Below are 21,899 nucleotides of genomic sequence, written 5' to 3' on the forward strand. Positions count from 1 at the left end.
AATGCAATGGCTGAGGCTCTTATTTATCCCTGCTGTGATACTACAGGAATGTGTGGGAACATCTCTCTAGCCCTCAGCAACTGTCTCTGAAAAGCTACTTCTGTGCCTGATCTGAAGATCAGTTCAATCTGTTTCAACACACACCTTCCCTGAGCATTGCTGAAGAGACAGGTCTATTTGTCCTGGTGCTGGAGCTTCCAGCATTTACAAAGGCAGCATCTTCAGGGTCCATGGCAGTTTAGCTGTAGTTATTTCACACACATATACACAGTCAAGTCAGATGTGGTCCAAGCTAAGACCATGATTTCTACAGTGCTATGAACCTAAGGAGTTTTAGCAGTTTGCTTAAAGTGCTGTGACATCTATACATCTATATGTTGGGCGAGGAAGATACTGTTGTTACCTTTAATATTGACAGTCTCTGATAGCATTAGCAAGAAGACAGGGCACAGTATTATTAAAATAACAGCCTATGGTGAATTGAGTGGCTTATGGCATCTTTAAAATGTGAAATTGAAGGAGACAGTTTATCGCTCAGAGATGAGACCTGAAAACTCGATCCTTCCTGCTTTAAGGAACAGGAAGCTGAAAATGTGGAGCTGGGTCTCCACCTGGATTGGACCTAAAACAGTGTCAGTGTTTTTCATGAGGTATTTCCTCTTTTTACTGCTGTAAATTTGAGATCAGATAGGTCCTTGGTATCCATAGTGGGTACACTAAATTCATCATTGTTTGAACTCAGAGAAGCAGATGGCTGTCCTGTGGAGAAAGAAGAGCTGAGGTCTGACAGCCCAAATTCCTGTTACTGCCTCTGACCTCCTCAGTTACCCTGGGCAAAGCTCTCCCCATCTCTTAGCTTCAGTTACCTGATGATAAAATGGGGGGGACCATCCTGCTCCTCCAAAGGAAAATGACTGTATTACTCAGACTATACACCCCTGACCTGTTGGATCTATTGACATAACAACGTGGAAGAATTCCACCTGACAAGGAGAAGTAGGTGGACCTATGATATTTAATATTCCAGTGTCAATAGAACAGAGGATACTCCCCACAATGAAGCCTTGAGGTCTTGCTCTTGGGATCATTTCTCCTCCAGGTCCCACAAGCTCTGTCAGGAGGAGACATTCGCATCTCAGTTGGTGCATACTAGAACTTGGCTGCAAATGCTTGAGCTCTGTTTCCAAAGTGCTGGATAAAACTTACCCTGACCATAACTGTGCTCTTAATCTTCTCTCCATAATGTTTTCCTCTTTCTCTTAGTGTCACTTTATTTTGCCAAAGTCAATATTTCAGATGTTGTTTGCTTTTAATTTGACGTCTATTCCCAGCATTCAGATTTTATTAATTCAACCCCTTTTTATTATTGTTTGTCAGCATTAATTCAGGAGCGTATATCATTTGTAGGTGGAGTAGCATGAGTACTAAAAGGCTCCCTGACATAATTTGCTGCCCTGTTAACAGCGGCAATAATTTGAGCAATTAGCGAGGCCTTGACATGGGCTTTAGCTTCTCTGTCACACAGGAATACCTCTTCAGTGCAGCTGCCGTGCTATTTATACTCCCCCATCAAGTCCCAGACTGAAATAGTGCCCCAGGAGAGCAGCCTGTAATCAGTCCCTTTGCAATGACTGGATGAGCACTAAATAAGTCCTGAACTTGATTATATTAATGAAGCTACGTGGGGAATGCCCATCCAGAAATCCCCAGACGCCGTGCTGATAGAGCAGTCTGTGTCCTCGCAGCATCCTGTCCCCATCCAAGGAAATCCCCAACAGTCCCCTTGCCAGTGACCATGGCTTTGACAACAGAAGAGTCACTTCAGTTCTTGGGGACTGAACCTGCAGGGACCCTCCACCAAGAGAAGCTGAAGCAACCTCCCAACTGTTCATCGTGGTCTTCTCTGGTGGGTCATGGCAGCAGTGGATTTGTCCCTGAGGTTAAACATACCTCTGTGGCCCCTTCTATAAAATTCGGAGTGGCAACGTTAATGGGAGTCTCCTACACCAGTAAGTACTAGACAAACTCTTGCAGACCGGCAGGGCATCACTGGTGCAGAAAAGTGGCACATCATTGTCTCAGGTGAGGTCTCCAAGGGACATGGTCCAGTATGATACTACCTCATATTTTGGATGGGGATTTGAGGCAGGGATGTCTCATGCACATGAGAATGAAAACTCATGATAGAGCTGAAAATGCCTCAGACTCCAAAGGTGCCTCTGCACCCTGAGACTGTCCATTTCCCTAGCAATGCAGGATTAGGCCTTGAATCAGGAGAGTCATGAAGAGCAACCGAAGTCCTTGACAGTCTGGTCAGGCGAGATTCAGCTCACAGGTCCCTTCAGTGCACTGTGATACAAAAAGCAATGCTTTATCTCTAGGAAAGAAAAGCTTCATTAAGTGCTCTGGAAAATTTCACATAGAAAAATACCCTGTGCAACGTCAGAGCTTAAATCTACCACGCTAAAGCTCTATTTTTGGATCTCATTAAAATAGATACAATCTGCACATAAAATAAATTACTTGCCTTATAATTTTCAGTTCAGTTAGAGATTTACCAGTAAGAGGAGTAATTAACAAACTTGTTCTGCTTTTCACTATCAAGACCCTGATTCAGCACAGGGTTTTGGTGGGGTCTGTGCTTGGCTGAGCTTACCTCACATGGCAGAGGGCAGGTCATGAGCATCTTCCTAACCCGGGGGGGTGCTCCTTTCTGCCTCTGCTCTGCAGGCTTGGAGCGCTTCAGACTAGGCAGCGCCCCACAGACTCAATCACCCACATCTCAGCCCTTATTCTGCACACCTAGCCACACACAGGATGGCCTGAAGTCACCTTCTCAGCTCAGTGGTGGCTGGGACACAGATGACACGTGGTAGCAATATTTGCAGGTCCCCATCCCTGAAGGATGTGGTTATATGGGAGATGGCTGAGATCCATGCTTGTTAGCAGTTTGGGCCCAAGGCAAGTTTGAGCAGACTTATAGGTATCTAATACACCATGTTGTTTATCTATAGGTTATGTGTTCAGGAAACACCATTATGATCAGCTAATCTGCCCTGCAGTCTCACTCCTGCATCCCAACATAAGGAAAGATCATAGAATCATAGAACAGTTTGGGTTGGATGCAACCTTCAAAGGTCATCCAGTCCAACCCCACTGCAATGAGCAGGGACATCTTCAAATAGATCAAGTTCTGCTCCTGCTAATCTCTCCTGCAGGAGAGATGCTTAGAGCCAGGCTTGAGTTGCCACCTAGACTTACCCTTTTCTTTCACTGAAGTTCATCAGCAGGATTTTGGTACGAGCTTAAAGCTAAGCCAGGGCAGATCTGGTGAACTCACAGCTAAAATAACTTTGGGTCTGTATTTCACAGAAACAGACCTCAAGACTGACAGGTTGAAAGGCTGCATAAATAAGGACAGAGTAGACAAAAGAGTGCATCCTGCTGTTGGTTTAGCAAGCAACTGGCATCTGCAACAAGGAACAATTTTATTCTTTTACTGTGAGCTGCTGCATGACGTGATCAAACAAGAATAAATATCTGAAATTAAAGGCCAAAAAAATAGTGCGATTGAATTGCTGATTTCTCTGCAAGGCTCCCTGAGATAAAAGAGTTGTCCCCAGGGAAAAGAGAGACCAGGGGAAAGCATGAAAGGCACGGCTGATGTCTTTTCTGTTTTGCATATAATCCGCTGAAAATTGGAATGTCCAAACGCTTGCAATGACACAAGCGGGACTAATACTCTGGGATCACATGAGCAATTACCCGATTCACAGGTGAAGATGGTAATAAAGTGGCTGAAAAGCCAATTGCCAGAGAGAGGGCAAGAAACAGCAGGCTCGCTTGCTTACGGGTTGTGCCACAAACACCTCTTGAGATCAAGCAGTAAAAATAATTAGGCCTGGGAAGGCAAGGAGTGAGGTTCCCAGATGGTGTGGGTGATAGATAAGGAGTCATCCTTTTTATCTATTGCCAGGCCACCCGTTCATCCAGTTTTGCGGCTGACTCAAATCTCCGCTGTCATGAGGGGCTCTGTGCTGGGGGAGCTGTCAGGGCAGCGTTGCTTCCAGCCTGGATTAAAGGTTGGGCAAGCTGTGTCTTGCCTTGAGGTTGGCTATTTGCTTTTGTGTTTATACAACAGACAAGAGAGAAACTCTTGTCAGGGTGAAGATGGGTTGACACCACTTTCTAGAGGACTAGCAGCTGGGAGCTCGAGAGTGGATAACTCCGCTGTGTCACATAAAACTCCCATACCGTGCTGTGTGACACCACAGGTAGCAGGGGTGACCTTCACTGAACCTGTGACCCTGCAGGATGCCTGTTGGAGCCCTTCCCAAAATAATAGTTCCGTCCTTGTTTGCTCCAAATAACAGACACAGCTATCATCCCACCTTAGTCATGACTATCTGCAAACCCAAGTGACAGGACAAGAGGAAATGGCCTCAAGTTGCACCAGGGGAGGTTCAGATTGCATATTAGGGAAAAAAATTCTTCAGGCATTGGAATAGGCTGCTCAGGGAAGTGGTGGAGTCACCATCCCTGGAGAGGTTTAAGAGATGTGTAAATGAGGTTCTTAGGGACATGGTTTAGTGCTAGAGTTAAGTTATGGTTGGACTTGATGATGTTGAGGGTCTCTTCCAACCAAAATGATTCTATGATTCTATGACATACTGGTCCATGTCTGCCAGTGTCCACACATCAGTTTCAATGTGCCAACAGAGAAAATTGCTCCCTATTTATCTCATTTTGTGCATGAGAGAGATCTAGCTTTTGTCTACTGGTACACCCAATCAAGATCTTCATTGAGGAGCATATGGAAGGAGTATCTTCCGTTGTTGCAGTTACCTGCAGAGCAGTAACATTTGCAATAACACTGGGTCTAGCAAAAATCTCTGAGGCATCTTTGGCCTCCGGGGAGTAAGGTGATCAACCCTGAGGTCCGGAAGAAACACAGTTCCTTAGGGCAACATTGCAGACCTGGGGCAGGGCTTTTCCTTTAAAGCACACAGTCCTAAGCCTCCAGCAGATAGAGTGGTAGGCTTTGCCAGCATGGAGATGTGTCCTGGGAAGGACAGATCTTTGAGAATGGGTGAATAACAGGGCTGGTCAAAAATAGGTTTCTTTCATAAGGTCTGTTTGGAAAGCAGTAGCCAGAAGCTACCCAGACTTTTTGTGGCTATGTTGGTGACGGCAGAGCAGAGCAGACTATCTTACATGTTCACATGAAGGTTCTTGTGGTGAAGCCACTTTCTTGCTAGCAGGAAGGTGTGTGGGCAACCCTGCCGTTACAGACGCGTGACCACACCAGCAGTGTAGGAGAAGCTGTTGATGGGATTTAGTTGAAAGGATGCCAAGCTAAACTGTCTTGCTTGAGAAGGCATTTTGTGCATCCATTTTATATGCTGTGCAGTGACATGCCTAGTGCTTTGTTTCAGATCAGAACTGGCAATATCACAATACACAGACTGCACAAATAAGGTACAGAGAGGACAAAGAGTGCCAGCACCTTCCCAGTCCTGCAGCCAGCAGTGTTCACAAACACCTCCTGCTAAGCGCTCATAGACAGAAAGAGGAATCTATTAAAATGCTTTGCAGTGTGGCTGTGAAGCAGACTCCTTCCCAAGCCCATGCTGCTTTTGAACCCATTCATGCTGTACAGGATTGTGTAAAATCCTTGATATTCAGTGGGGAGAAGAAAAGAAACTGGGGTTACAGAAGGAAATCCTTTTTTCGTAGGCACTTGGTAGGGGTAGCAATTGCAAGGACATGTCCAGAAACCACCCATCTCCAAAAGTCAGCGAGAGGCAAAGGGAACACTAGGTTGTGCTGTTTCCCCAAATTATTGTGTAGCGCTGCTGAGGCTGGATTGCACATTTCTCGCAGGGACGGAGGGATTTTTTTCTGCTATGGATTAGCAGAGAACTTTGATTACACTGTTTGGGTGTTCTTGCAATGAAATTAATTGCATTTGCTGTGTGAAATGCTCTGAGCACAGAGGCAAAGACACAGGGTGGGTCTTTATAGAGAACCAGAGCTCCTGCATTCAAACGTGAGATAACGCTGCTTGTATTATAGGGAAGGAATGATGAATAACAGCAACTATTCAGAGGATTTAATTAGCTTTCCTGTTATTTCCATCAAAAGAGGAAAAATAAATTCTCTTAGGATACAAACTCAACTGTGTGCTGATGTGAGGGACAAATGAATGTCATCAGGGCACGGGAAGGAGGTGGCTCTATCTATCCTCATCCTTTAAATGTGTTGAACACTTGAATTCACACTACCTTAAGGCCGAGCATTTAGCAAACTGCTGCAAAGTAATCCTGTGTCTCAGTAGGGAAAGAGCTCAAATTAGTGGTATATTGGCTTTGTTTCCCTCACACAGTAAACGAAAACTCTCTACTCCCAAAGAAGAGTTTCTTTGTGTTCCCGCTGTTAAACCGTGGCTTGTGCCCCGCAAGGCTTTTAAATGAATACATGAAATCAGTGTGGGGATTTTGAGCTCTGTAAAATTCATTGCTGTGTGCGCGCTTGAGCAGCACACAGGAGCTTTAAGCACTTTGCTTTAATTTAGCAGGGAGCTGTTGCAGCTGCTGTGGCACTTCAAAGACCATTCTGTGGCTCGCTCCTGCACCTGACAAACACACGGCCATGGCGCTGTTAAAGTGCCAGTTTGGAGGGAAAAGGATTTTCAAGCAACAGCCAGTGCCACCTGATGCTCTTAAGCTTGGCTATAACCGCACCATGTCTGTGTGTGCCGCCCCATCACTCCAGTATGGTCCAGTTAATCCAGCTTCATACCAGCTGGGACCATCCTGAGCTTCTTGTCCAGTCTCTTGCCTAAACATAGACCACATTTGCTGGCTTCTGTCTTCTTGTGGGGTCTCTGCAGCACTTCATAATCAAGGAGAGTTTGGATATTTTCAGTGACAATATTTTTTTTCTGCAAATCACATGCTGAGGACTCTTCCCTTACTAGCAGACATGTTGCAGATGTGCTGGGACATGAGCAATGCTCTTAGAACCAAACCACTGTCTTCCCTTAACAGCGCACTACAAATCTCGCACATTTCTAGAGCCATAGGACGTGTGTTGTGGATCTGAGAGAGCTGAGAAAAGATGAGCTCCATAAATAATTGGCAGGTGATAAACGGTGGTAGCTCCCCAAGATCCAGTGCAGGCAGGACTGGGCCGTCTCACTGTTGTTCTCACAGCCAGAGAGCCAGATTGACCAGCATCCCTTTCCACACCACAACTAACCAAATAATTTTTATGCAAAGGTAGTATTTACAAATCTGCGCTCTCGTGCCTGCCTTTGCAACCCCATTCCTGAGTTGATGGCTGGAAAATAGCCATGAGATATAGCAGACTGGTAAGAAACAGAGAGATTTCTGCTGTTTAGGTCACCAGACTCTGTCCTGTCTGAGTCATCAGCAGCCAACAGCTGCAGATGAGAAGACTGGTTTGGGTCACCCAGGGGGATGAGGCAGCTGTGAACCTGGACCATCTGCCTAGCTGGGCAAAGCAAAAGCAGCAATTCAGTAAAACTGGCCAATGCATTTTTGTCTGCTTGGTAAAATAGATATAAAATGAGTGGCTGGATTCAGCTTGCTGTCTGTGAAATGAAAGCTGCCAATCCTGCAGGGATAAGTGCAGGTCTATGAGTAGGCACATGTTGAGGGACCTGCCCAGTAACTGTCCTGGATGTAACATGATCAAAGAGCCCATTGCCAGAAAGAGCCATGCTCGGGACGTGTGCTCGTGTCACAAAATCACAGGAGGTTGGAAGAGACATCTGGAGATCATCTCATCCCATCACCTGCTCAAAGCAGGGTCACCTACATGCACCAGGTTGCTCAGGGCCATGTCCAGCTGAGTTTTGAATATGTCCAAGGATGGAGAATCCACAACTTCTCTGGGCAACCCGTGCAGATGCTCGGTCTTCGTCACAGTAAAAAATGGATCTCCAGCTCTGTTTCTGCCAGCCTCATCCCAAAGGGCACATTGCACACATTTCTTGCCTCCCACAACAGAAGGCCCAGACACCTTGGCAAGACAGGTGTGATTCATTTTATTTGTGCTGTACCTATTTCACAAAGAGAGAGGAAACTTAAAAGCCAAAGCCAGCAATCGGGCTTTTAGAAGATCCTCAAAATAATGAAAAGCATCATGGATACTAGCAGCAGCTTTTAATGCTTCTTTTTTTTTCCCCCCATCCATTCATTTCGCTTTTTTCTCTTTTTTTGGCTGTCTAATGAAAAGTTTAAAAAGGACATAATTCCCCATTCAACCAAGAAGCCACCTCTTACTAACCTCTTACTAACAGGGCTTAGGAATAGTGCTTTTATTTTACTGCCTGGCAGGTTTTTTGGGGAGCTTTTTAAACAGAGGGTTGACAGAGACCCTGATACATGATGCTTCATTGATCTCAGCTGTGCCTGCCTTCCTAAGCTGTGATGTGACCACTTATACCTCAAAGCTACTGAAAACAAGGCATTCGCTTATAAGAAGTGCAGTCATATCTGTCAAAGACTGTAAGACTGTAGTCCCTTATATGACATAATAACTGCACAAACAGGCACTGAGGCTCCAAAATAGAATAGTTTAATTGGTTTGCTTTCCCAAGGAGATACTGTGCCAGACAATGAAGCACAACAGCTTAAATCTACGCTTAACAATAGCTTCGTCTATAAATAGGATATTTCTAAGCAATGGGAAGAACATTTGCAGTAGAACTAGATAACATTTTTCAGATGAAGAGTTTATTTGCTAATAAATATAGTTACAGGCTGGCTGAAACTATTCACAGACGCAGACTGAATTCAACTAATGTTTCCTGCTACAAAAAGGGGGACTCTTTCTTTTTCTTGATGAATCAGAAAACCTCTGTTTTAACATTTCAACATGAAACATTTAAATCACTCACTTATGAAAACTCTTCGTCTTAGAATTCAGCTTGATTTTATTGCTTTATTTGGAAAAGCATACCCCCCAAATTAAATGAATTATTTTATTTGAGGTCCATCCCACCTAAATTCTCTCAGCTTTAAAGCAGGGAAAGCAAAAGATTTAGAAAAGACTTTCTTAGTCTGTTCCCATAGGTCTGTTCTAGGGCTTTCCTTGCTTTTCCCAGTGGCTTTGGAGTGTGAACGTAATGTACAGCTGGTGAGCTTGTCTTTACAGCTGATAAAGTGAGTTACACCAGGGTCATGTTGAAATGAACCCTGGATGCAGGTCAAGTACATAAAATATAGTTCTCCTCCAGTGGCCTCACGTTACAGACCTGATTTATGTTTCTAGTGCTCACGGTTCTGTTTGGAGCCTGGCATAGTTACATGCAATGTGCCCAGCCAAGCTTGAAAGCTCCTCTTTTCTCAGCTTGCTTGTATAAGGTGGGGAAGGTAAGAGGTGTAAGAATCAGCTTTAAAAGTCAGAGATTGATGGAGGTAACACCAGTGGGTCTTGGTGCACCAAATGCATTTGCTGTCTGTAACCCGTGGGAAGAAAACTTGCTGAAATAATTCCTGCAAACAGACAAAATATGCCTTTTCCAGGCAATCTAACACTTGAAAAGCCTCATTAATAATGGCTGCAAAGTGTGGAGAAACTATAACTTCTATCTGTGGGTCGCAAGGCATTTTGCAAGTATTATATGAGTGTCAGAAGATAAAAAGGAAGAAATCAATCTAGGCCTGATTTTCACAGAGGTTTCATGGCAGTGCCTGGAGAGATTATTGAAAACATATAAGCAGATTAAGCGGATGCAAGCCCTCTTAAAAGCAATGGGGTTTAGAAACTTAACTTGCTATTGCTTTTTCCAAATCATAGCCAGAAAAGGGGACATTTACACTAAGCAACTTCAGGTGTCTAATGCATGTGCTTAAGTAGACTGTGATGTCCCTGCATTGTGCTGGAGGGAAGGCAAAGCTGCATCACACTCCTGCTCTAAATCACACTTGGGAGGACTCTCTGAGATAATGTGGCCCATGACATAATATTACAGTTCTGTCAGGTCAAACCAAGGTTCATATGCCCCAAAACCCAACCTCCAACAGCAGCCAGACACAAATACTGAGGAGAAGGGTCAAACAAGGCAAGTCTGGAGACGCAGTTCCACAGCACATCCTCCCACTGCCCAAGAGTCACTAGTTCAGCCACTTCCTGACTTAATGTTTAACAATCCTTTATGGACTTTTCCCATGTTAATTTGCCTAGTTATATTTCCAACCCACTTACACTTTTGGCCTCTCCTGCATCTGCTGGTGACACTTTCCCTACTTTCACCATGCACTATGCAAACAAGAACGTTGTTCTAAATCTGCAGCCTCATCATGTCATTGCATAGTCCTTAGTCCCAGTGTTATAACACTGAAATGAATAAAATAATTTTAAAAAAATAATAATCCTTCTCTATTCACTATCTCTGTGTCCTTCACAATTTCATATGCTTTGATCATATCTTCCTTCTGTCATCTTCCCCAGCCTGAATGCTCCTTATCTATCTAGTCCCTCTGCATAAGAAGTTGTTTGCTACCTCTATAGAGAGCCTGTGGTTAAATCTTGATGTGGGTTGCTACATCAGTCAGTGAGGATACACTCCCCTTGCCCAACACTGAAGTATAGATACCTTTGATATGTCACACAGCAGGCGTTGGACTGTGCCCAGTGCCAGGACTGAGCAGAGGAGGGAATTAAAATAAATCGTATTCAGCTGGCTGAGTGGAAGAAATATGTGAGTTAAGAACATAATAAGCCGGTTCAAATAGACTCTTCTAGACATGCATTTCTGGACACAGAAATGTCACATCTCTGGGATTCACAAATCACAAAAGCCTACAAACATTTTAGGAGAAGCCACAGATCTTGTTTTTTCTTAGAAACCATGTAGACCAGAAGCTACCTCGGTCCATGATGTGCTTAGTGGTCACAGCTCCCAAAGAGGCCCTTAAGAAGCGTAGATTCTCAGTATTTACAATGATCGGTACAAATATACCTGACGGAGTCAAAATAACTCAGGGTTGGCAACCACATCCACAGTTTGGGTGTGCTTCTCATTCATTTCCCTGTGCTCATGTGTTGTTCTCAGAAGCTGAGTTTCTAAAACTAGTGGAGAAAGGCTTTCTTCAGTAATCCTGCATGCTGCCCATCTCATCTCGTTTTTCAAAGTTGCCTTTCAAACTAGAATGGAAAAAAATAAAGACTTTTCCAACTTGAGGAGACAACAGCTGAAAAACAGAGACAGAACAAGAAAAATTAACAGGTTGCACTAGGTGAGAAGCGAGTGGCAAAGTGTGTCCTAGAGAAGTGGGAGAACTGTGCTTCTCCTCCATCTGCTCAGCCCTCTGCCCACTTGGCTGCTGGGGCACACATTTGTCTCCCATTTTGACAACAAAACTCCTGTTCAATTTATTTATTTAAGAACAGGAGAAATATATTTTTCTAGGTGATGTACAAAGGGAAATGGTCCTTGTTTGTGAATGTCTGTTCATTCCCTTATCCTACTGAGATCAGTCACATAAACAAAGAGGTCTGCAGGCAGGCTTGCAAGTGACTGAATTAGCACAGATTAGCAAGTTATTACCACTCATTTAAGTTAATAAGGTTTATGTTACATTATAATGTGCTGGAAGCATGCAAACATCTTCACCTCAAGATGATGTCTGGTAATCTGTTAAGCCACGATACCTTCGGCTCATGGAGTGCATCTCCCTTTTTGAGGGAAAAACTGTAAAATTTAGCACTGGTTTAGCCAGTGACAGGTGACTGCTGCTGTGACATATAAAATTTGCATGTCTTAGCTGCTTGAGTCAGAGCACATGTAAACATCCATTTGAAATGAAGCAGACCATATATTTTAATGTCTGTGAACAGAAATGTGTTTGAAAGAGCAAACAGGTGATTTTCTTTCCTGAGGGCTAAATGCTCCTTGTGTCTCACATCATCCACAACCAGGGCCAGCCCAGTAGAGGTACAAATGCCAAACCCAGCCCAGATCCTGTCCTTGGGGGTTCAGATGTGCTGAGTAGGTTTACCACAGCTGCAACCATCTGCTACTGACATTAAGTGGGATTTTCACACACTTGAACTTATTGCCCTTCATACCCATCAGTATCAGTGGAGACGTGCCCATATACAAGTATTGGGGATTTGATCCCTTGACAGTGCCAAGTGCCTTGATTTCCAGGCTGCTTTTCCCTCCCATACTTGTGCCCCAGTTCCCCCACACTGCTGCTTCTTGCTTTCATTTCGGGGATGAAGCATCTCCCAGAGCAAAGCTGCTCTCAGGGGCTCAGAGCTGAGCTGGTGAGCAGCTCCAAGCAATGTGAGACAGCAGTCCTTGGGACACCCTCTCCCTCCTGACCTACAGACAGGTGAGAAAAAGATGTAGGGAAATATAGACACGAAGGTACAGAGGCAGGATGATGAAAAGAATGGGGAATTTTTTCATTTTGTTTTGATTGCTTTCCATAGAGTCAAGAATAAACCCAAATATCCCATCCTGTCTGCAGTAAAATGAGAGTAGACACAAGTGTTCTCTATCCGTATGTTATATCTGGTTGCTGTAGGAGGAGGAATGTACCAACAAGTGATGTATGAGTTTATTCAGCTCCAAAATTCGCCTTCTCCATTGCTTTGGATTAGCCAGCAGGACATTTTGGGCTTGCTACTCATTTTACAGTGTAGAACGTGTGCAAAGATATAGAGACAGCAAGAAAACCCTTCTATAAGTGCATGATACCTCACACCTTGGAACTGGTCTACTCAATCATAGAATGTCCTGAGTTGGAAGGGACCCACAAGGATCATCAAGTCCAACTCCTGTCCCTGCACAGGACAAGCCCAAAATTCACACATCATGTGTCTGAGGGTGTTGTCCAATCACCTCTTGAATATTTTCAGACTTGGGGCTGTGACACCTCCCTGGGGAGCCTGTTCCAGTGTCCAGCACCCTCTGGCTGAAGAACCTTTTCCTAATGTCCAACCTGAATCTTCCCTGGCACATCATCTGAGTTTGGTGATTCTGTGGTGGGATCCCTGATGTGAGTGACTTCTTAGATATGGAAAGAGGAAAGACAATGTGATAGACCATTGCTGAGAGAGAAGCCTCAGGAGAAGCTATGTCTCAGCAGAGAGCATAAACAACTTCACCTCATTAATAATCTCATTTTTAAGGAGGAAGAGTGTCATATTGATGCTTTCTAGTGTCTGGGCTTTGCTAGAGTGCAGCTCTCTAATGAAGGGCATAGATAGCACTGTTAGAAGCATTTTGGGGCTGAAGGAATTAAGGATCCTGTCTTCTACCTAGAGCTGAAACAAAAATTGCAGTGGGGCTTAAAGCTGTTTTTAACAAGAGTACGTAGCCTGCCAGATCTGATGAGAGATTAGCAATTTAATTATACAGGCCCTGGCTTCCTGCTTCCCACTAAGTGCCTAAAACCCCTTTAAAGAGGCCCATTACCTTGCCTTTTTTTTTTGCTCTTGCATTAAGTTGGCAGTTCAGAGCAACATAAACAGAGAAGCAGGACAGGGATTCCCTTGCAGAGGTCTCGGGGTTTTACAGCTAAGTGCCTGCTGATGGATCTGTTAGAGCGACCCACGGGAGCAAAACCTGTCACTCCCTGGCATGACCATTAGCTTTATCTTCAGCATCCCCGCAAGAGCTTTCCATTTGTCCCCCGTTGAACTCACCGAGGAGAGAACGGGCTTTTTCTTGGGCTGCTGGCTGACTTTGAGAGAGAGGGAGGCAAAGCAAGCAGGAGTGCTGTGGGCATGGGGATTTGGGGCAGAAAGCCTCAGCAGGATATCTCGGGCATGTCATAGCAGGTAGCTGAGTGCTGCTTCATGTGAGAAACAAGGGAAGGACAGGTAGAAAGCTGCTGAGAAACAGGTGACATCCAACCTGCTGAGCTCCCAGAGGCTGTTTGAAGTAAGGAGCCAGGAGGAAGAAGCAGCAGCCGAGGCCTTTTTGTGTTTTCTGTCATCAGGAAGAAAATTTATTGAGGATTGTGAGTTCCCATAGCATAAGCAATAAATTCTCTGCAACTGTTTTGCTTCCCAGCACTGGTCGTGGAGAATTTTCAGACAGTCCTGCTTCAGAGATGCTCTTCAGAGGTGGGAATTGACTTGTGTTGCTTGTGCAAGTCTCACCATGCACATAGCCATTGCAGTCCTCGTGTATTGGCACCTCTGGATTCAGTCGTGCTCTATTCTCCCAACACCATTTACATCCCCAGCAGGCACCCACAGATCCATAGCATTTGGGTCCCACCACTGTATGTACTAGAGCCTGTTTTTGCAGTAAGGTTCCTGCTAAGGAATATAGGCAGCAAATATCATGTGTTTTTAACAGGTATTTTCCTGAGAAATGCCTTTTTAACTCAGAAAAGCTGTGATTTCTGTGACCCCTACACCTTTGTACATCCACAGGGCAGAGCTGGGAAAGGATCAAACCCAGAGTACCAGGCTGCTGCCAACAGAGATGTTGGCTGTCTGTTTCACCTAAAATCCTTTACAAACCAAAGCAAGAACATTGACTCTGCAGGCAGCACAGGCAATCTTGTGAGGATGTAATGGACCGTAATCAGTGACAGATTTCTCATCTCTATTCCATCGCTGCCGTATGAGGCAGAATTGCCACTGATCGTTTTAGCAAAGCACTGTGATAGAGGAGACCATGTCCTGTCCAAGCTATTTTTATGTCGTGGGAAGCCAGGCTTCGGTTTCTGAAACAGGGAGAAATGCATTTCTCTTTGGTCAGCCATTTGGCCTTGGGGGTCAGTCTGCTTTGGGGGTGGTGCTGGGGTAGGGAGAGGATATAAGGCAGGGTGCAATGCCACTGCTTGAGGTGTTATGGTCTCCCTGGTGCCTGACTTGTGTGATCTGATCACACCTTCAGAGACCAGCCACACTCCAGACTTGGCATCAGAATGTCATTTCCCCAGATCCTCTTGTTAGGGGTGTTGTGCCTTTACCTGGAACCATCATGGAAATTTGGCTAATGCGTCTTATGGTTGTGTAGGAGCATTGGAAACACTTTGGCACCTCCTGCCATGGCTTACAGCCTTATTTGTTGGAACAGAGTGTTTATGGGTTGGGGGCTGTAAAAAAGATGGGGACAGTGTCGCGGTTGAGACGGACAAGCGACATGGACCAAGTTCTTTCAAGATGAAAGTAATAGATGCCATTTATTGCTACAAGTGCATTTTTATACAATTCTACCAGTTCATGTGTCTTTTCACTATTGGTTACAAGTTACAGAACTAACATCTCATTGGTTAATTTTTCTATCATCCATGTTATTCTTCTATCCCCTTCTTTCTCACGGGTACATCTCTCCTCTCTCCGGATACTCCTTTACTCCCATCCTTCTCAAGGGTAAATCTTAATATCTCAAGGCTGATCTCTACTCTCATATTTTCTGTCAAGGATTCCACAGACCCAATGCAGTTTCCCACAGGACAGACTTTTTAGCAGGGCCTGTTGTGATAGGACAAGGGGTGATAGTTTTAAACTAGAAGAGGGGTTATTCAGGCTGGACATGAGAAGGAAATTTTTTACACTGAGGGTGGTGAAACCCTGGCCCAGGTTGCCCAGAGAGGTGGTGGATGCCCCATCCCTGGAGACATCCCAGGCCAGGCTGGACAGGGCTCTGAGCAACCTGATCTGGGTGAAGATGTCCCCGCTCACGGCAGGACAGTTGGACTAGATGAGCTTTGAAGGCCCCTTCCAAACCAAGTTATTCTATGGTCAGGGTACAGGAAGATGCCCTCTGGTTGTCCCTAAACTAAACTTCATTCCTAGGACTACCTGCAGTGGCAGGAGATCCTGTATAAACATATGTCTAGCAGGAGATGGTGTGAACACAGGAGTTTTGCAGAATCCCTGGAGAAGTTAAGTCCCTTCTCTCTGAAGAAGAGAAGACCTAGGGGGGATCTCATCACAGTATTCCAGTACTTATAGGGCAGCTACAATGAGGATTTAGAGTCTCTTTTCACAGGGAGCCACATGGGAAAGAAAAGGGGTAAAGTGTACAAATTGCACTGAGAGGTTTCATCACGGTATAAGAAATCAATTTTTTACAGTGAGAACAATCACAGTATTTAAAGTGTGGCTAGAAAGAATCTGGAGACTCCCTTTTCACAAGGAGTCACATGGAAAAGACAAGTGGTAATGGGTGCAAGTTAATCTTTTGGGACACAACAGGGAAATTTTTCACGATAAGAACAATCAGACATTAGAATAATCTCCCCAGGGAAGTGGTGGATTCTCCAGCATTGGGCACTTTTAAGATTCAGCTGGACAGGCTGCTGGGCCATCTTGTGTAGACGGTGCTCTTGTCATGAAATGTTGGACCAGATTATCCTTGAACTTCCTCCCAACATGGTATTCTGTGATTCTGTGATTCTATGAATGTGAAGTGGCTGAGTGAACCAAGGTTATCGTTCCCATCTCCCTCTTGCTGCTGGACCTTGCCAGGCCTTGAGGAAGAGGTTCATCCCACTGAGCTGCTGATGGTGCCTCCAGGAGTCAGTGGAGGGAAAGTCTGAAGGCCAATGGCATGAATGTCCTTTTTTTGGAAGTGCATGTTGGTCTTCTTTGACCATTGGCAGCCAAGTGAGGCCCGTGTTAGCCAAGACATCCCTCCTGTAGGGAGCTCAGTATGGGTGGAATGAATGTAGGGGGACCAGGTGTCAGGTCATGGAGAATGGCATCCCCCAGAAGTCTCACACTCCCTGAATCCTTCCTAGATCCTTGACTCCTCCAACCAAGTGCTTATCTTGTGACACCAGACCCGGTCAGAAAACAGATGATACAGCAAAGTGTAACAAAACTACAGGGCAATGAGTGAGATCCCAAACAGTATTTTCTTTTTTGAGTTACATACTTGGAGCCGGGGTTTTTTTTAGCAAATAAAATCGTGCTGAGGTCTGATTCATGTTTTTTTAATGCCTCAGAAGTCTGCAGTGTCATTCTTCTGGTTTGGCATCCTAATTCAAAGTGAAATACATGAAGCCGCAGGAGTATGTCAAGGAGTTTCTCTAGCTTTCATCATCTTTTTTCCATGAGCGTGCACTGTCCTTTTTTAACTGACTAGGAATGTGTAAAAAGGAACAGAGGGAAAGGCTTGGTAATAGAATGTTAAAGAGATTTTTGTTATTATTTTCAGTGGTACCAGGATAGAGCCTTTATGCATATAATTTCAGCTAAACATTCAAGTACTGAAACTCCTTCTTACCAAGCTTATAACAACTCACTGCAGCATACTTGCAGGACATATTAACAGCTATTAATATACGCCATCAGGAGCTGGATACGCACCGTAAGAGGAGATTTATTTTTACACAACATAAGGATATGAAAAAATATGCAAGGATGAGGCGCAAGCTGCCGCGGCTCTGCAGACCCTCGCGGGTGCCGGCCGAGCTCCGGGTCTGCTCGCCCCTGCCCAAGGTGAGATGCTTGTGCCGGGATGGAAGCGACGGCTGGGGGGTGCAGAGGGCTTGGATGGGGCAGTGGTGGTGGGAGAAAATTCCATTATGGACTTCTGTAGGAGTTTCCCCAAACTGAAATCTTTTGAAGATGGAGGATGGAGTGGGATAGAGTGGGACGGGAAGGTAGGGACCTCTTCCCTGAGAGATGGAGACCTCTGGGATGCCCTCCAGTCAGGTTAAATGAGAGGTTGCTTCATTACGTTAAGTCCCTTCAAATTCAAGCTAAAAGAGCAAGTGGGAGCCCACAGGTGCTGCTGAGAGTGGTGGGTTGGGAGCAGGTTGGAAAAACGTCCTCCCTAATCTGCATTTGTGGTCAGTAGAGGTGCAGCTTTCTGCTCCCATCTGCCTCTGGAGAAACCTCTCCCTCTTTCTCACTATGTACAGAACAGTCACCTAAATGCAGGGTTAAAATCACTGAAAACCTCCCTGCCATCTCCATCCCTTGTCATTTCCACAATATTTTATCATGCACATATTTTAAAGCTTCAGGACATTGCTTCTTCATGAGTCATCAAGCTCTGTGAGCTAAAAGCCCATGTGTCACACAGCAGGAAATCTTGCAAATGTTTCTAAATGCCCAGCCTTACAGGAAGGGCCAGGGAAATACCTTGTCTTTGCCTGATGATAGCATCTGTGGGCTGTGTTGGATGTGAGCTAGAGGAGGAAGGATGCAAGAGGATGTGAAGTCTGCCGGGTCGAGTACAGGACATTGTTTTGGTACATTGAGGTGTATTGAATTCCTCCGTGCCTCTATGTATCTCACTATGAGTAAGTGACAACGCAAGCTGAGAGCATTGCACCCACCACATCAGGCAAGTTAATTCACTTCTGCTTGCAAAATACCTGGAAATCTTAGAGCAAGGTGAAGACGGTGTCCCATGTTCACTGCAGAAGACCTGGGCAATAAAACCCTTCAGCAAACACAGTGTGATGGAGAGAGGCTTACCTGCCTAAAGCCCCTCTTACGTGGACTCCAGCCGAGGATGGAGTAGCACCAAGGATAAGGACTCATGTTTGCATTGCTGGGCCCCCAATCCCCTTGCTTTGCCAGAAAGCCTAATAGCAGAATTACGGGCATGCATCACCAGGGGACTGTAAATATCATTTTTAATTAACTGGGTACTCTACAGAGGAGACTTTGTGCAGTGCTGCAAGACATGGGAACAAAGTTCAGCCTGTCCCTGTGACAGAGCTCCAAATTTCCTCTGCTCTTTCCCGACCCAATGCCAGCAAACAGATGTGCTCTGTGCCTCCTATTTATGCACTCCCAAGAAATTAGCACCCTGTTAAGCTACACAATGCAGTGCATTTATTTTTATTTCACTGTGCTGCAGCCTTTCAATGTTAACTCTGCACTCTTACTGGAATCAAATCCAGGCTAGCACTAAGAGCTGTGTAAATCAAGGCCCTATGAATGTATGAATTTTGTGCAGTAGAACTAGTTCCTATAGCTTAAAATAAAGCAGCCCCCAAGCTGCAAAGTCAAGTGTTTGATCCAGGTCCAAAAGGAAAAGGACAGAGGAGGAAGATTTAACTTCCAAATACCTGAAGCTAGGACTGTGTTTTATCTTCAGACCCATTTTAAGGCAATAAACAGCTATATTTATATCTCCTGAATGTGCCTATTATTTCAAGATCTCACCCAAATGAGCGAAAGTGAAGTGACAAAGCAGCACTGTAGGGAGCCAAAAATGTATGAAAAGGAATTGATCCATTATAGATGCAGACTCAGGCAAGCTCAGTCTATTTTTAATCATTTTAATAATGCAGCTGATTTGCTACATCAAGGAGGGAAGCTGAAGAGGGATCCCTACCAGCAAGATAAATAATAGGTTCATGTGGCTCAGGGACATCTGGACATCTTCAAGCAGGAGCACAGCACAGTCATCTCCCTGGGAAATGGTATCACCAAGAGGTCACCTTGAGGGATGGGAGACCCCAAAGATAAACAGATGATAGTTTGGGAAAGTGAGGAGAGAAATCAGTTGGTTGTTGAATCGTGGCAAATAGGATTAGGAAAAAAATGAAGGTTTTTGTTAATTTAAAAAAAAAAGAAACAATCTATTGCTGTGATTTGAGTAGGTGAATGGTGTTGCAGAGGTTGCTGCCGTGGGAGGCAGATTTGGGTATGGATAGGCTAACCAGGTCAAAGAACTATTGTTTTCTTCATGTTCTCCTGGTTCTTCATGTTCTCCATGATCACAGCCCTCTCTCCACATCTGAAAAAGCCAAGACCCATCTGAGCATCACCCACTCACCTTGCCTGTGGCAAAGACAAAATGTCTCCTCCATCCTTGGGTGGCTTGTTTGGCTCCGAGGGAAGTCTGGAAGAAAGAAAACTTGAAGTTTCCACTCCCTTTTCCAGAGTGGCTTTTAAATGACAGTGTATGTGAGAAGGACAAGAGACACATGCCTTCTAGACAAAAGATGGCTTTCATGGCACACAGTTAAATCATGAAAATACAACTATGTTCCTAGTTACAGAGAACAGTGTGAGGCCACCAGGGAAAGAGGGACCACCCATGAGGAGAGAGTAATGCAATGGGGACAGTGAAAAAAGACAGCAGCTACTATGTCCAGGCAGGAGATGAGATTTTGGTTTAATATAGTCACAATAAAACAGAAATTATTGCCACGATTTTTAAACTTGAAAGCTGAGCGCTCCACAACACCTGGGACTCTTCAGAGGCAGGATGAGCCGGGGCTCCGTTTTGCTGATGCTAAGCTCGCTTCATAAAACAAACAGAAATGCCCTTGTTAAAGGCTGTAAAAAGGCTGGGTTGAGCTTGATGCTAAACCTGCCAGGGTAGAGCGACTCCAGTCATCTCTTTCCTTCTTCGTAATACCTCTGGGGTGCTGACGTTTCCCATCTGGGGACTTTCTTATGAAAACGTTTATCTTGTTGTCGTGTGTAAGCGGCATTTTTTCTCCATTATGGAGCTGTGTCAATCCCACTGCAGGCGAGAGGTCAGGAATGGGACTCCCACGCTCATTCTTCATCTGGCGGCACGGGCCAGCCCCAGACTGGCAAGTTCATCAGCTGCCAGCAATGGCTTCTCCATCCCATTGCCAGCGGGGGGATGGATGGATACATGGCATCTCAGCTGGCCCGTTGAGCAGCCCTCAGACTTCTTGTAGCCTTGCGCGGCAGTGCACTGTGCACCTGCAGGCTTTGCCCACACAGTTTAGGATGGGGAGGAAAGGCACGTTTTTAACTGAGGATGCCATCATGCCTGCTCAGCCCCTTTCTCCAAGGATGGTCTTGCACATCATCTTTTGCCAGCAGCAGTACAGTTACAGGTCAAAGTAGCTGCCACTCCATGGGGTGTCATCATTTTGGGATGAAGGCAAGACTTACAAATAGAGGGAAACAAACATGCAAAAATCCTCTTATTAAATTTGTACTGGAGTACCGTGTCTAGTTCTGGGCTCCCCAGTTTAAGAAGGACAAGGAATTACTGGAGAGAATCCAACAGAGACCTGTGATAAAGGGTTTGGAGCATCTTTCTCATGAGGAAAGACTGAGGGAGCTGGGGCTACTCAGCCTGGAGAAGAGAAGCTGAGAGGGGATCTCATCAATGTTTATAAATATCTCAATGGTGAGTGTCAAGAGGATGGACCAGACTCTTTTCAGTGGTGCCCTACGATAGGATGAGGGGCAACAGGCACAGGCTCAAGCACAGGAGGTTCCATGTGAGTGTGAGGAGAAACTTCTTTGAGGGTTCCAGAGCACTGGAACAAGCTGCCCAGAGAGGTTGTGGAGTCTGCTTCTCTGGAGACGTTCAAAACACACCTGGACACATTCCTGTGTGATCTGTGTGAATGTATTTTAGCAGATGGGTTGGACTAGATGATCTCAAGAGGTTCTTTCCAACCCAAATCATTCTGTGATTCTGTGAAATAATAATAATAAAGTATACCTGCTGTGAGAGATTCAGGTAGCTTCTGTTCAGGGCTATAGGTTGCTTAGGCCATTGATCAGCAACTGGTGTCATACCGCTTCCACAGCTTCAGCTTGCACATACCTTCCATGCAAGCCTAGTAGTAACATCTAAAGGTCTGGTGACTTCATGGAGTCTCTGACATTTCTTTCTTTAAGGGGTCAAAGTACTTCATGGAGAACTTTGTTTTGCAGAGCCTGAAACTGGCTTAGGCACTTAGGGAAATTCATTAAAAATTGGGGACAGCTTTTCTTATGGAACTGAAACTTAAGAGCAGTTTCACTGGGTCAGAGCAAAGGTCCGTGCATTGTCCCATCTCCAGAAGTGGTTACAAGTGATGCAGATGAAAGAGTGGAAAACATACATGAGACTTTCCTTGGATATTCTCCCACCTTCCACATGTTTTCAGTTCAGGGACCTCCTGTGTTGGATGTGGCCTCTAGATATCGAGTATCCCTCTATGGAT

General features: G+C 45.0%; 1 protein-coding gene across 5 annotated transcripts in view; it reads left to right on the top strand.

Annotated features, from left to right (window-relative positions):
- Positions 1 to 21,899, top strand: part of FRMD4A (FERM domain containing 4A) — a 395,327-nt gene that overhangs the window by 136,007 nt on the left and 237,421 nt on the right. The window contains exon 1 of one of the 5 annotated variants that reach the window (XM_065049252.1): positions 17,359 to 17,451. The exons of the other annotated variants lie outside the window; for them this stretch is intronic. Within the exon in view, the coding sequence (XP_064905324.1) occupies positions 17,374 to 17,451 (78 nt within the window). The 5' untranslated portion in view covers positions 17,359 to 17,373. Of the gene's footprint in view, positions 1 to 17,358; positions 17,452 to 21,899 lie in introns of those variants that run through there. 5 annotated transcript variants of the gene reach the window in all.

This window comes from Columba livia, chromosome 1 (assembly GCF_036013475.1).
Source record: "Columba livia isolate bColLiv1 breed racing homer chromosome 1, bColLiv1.pat.W.v2, whole genome shotgun sequence".
Classification (NCBI taxonomy): Eukaryota; Metazoa; Chordata; class Aves; order Columbiformes; family Columbidae; genus Columba; species Columba livia.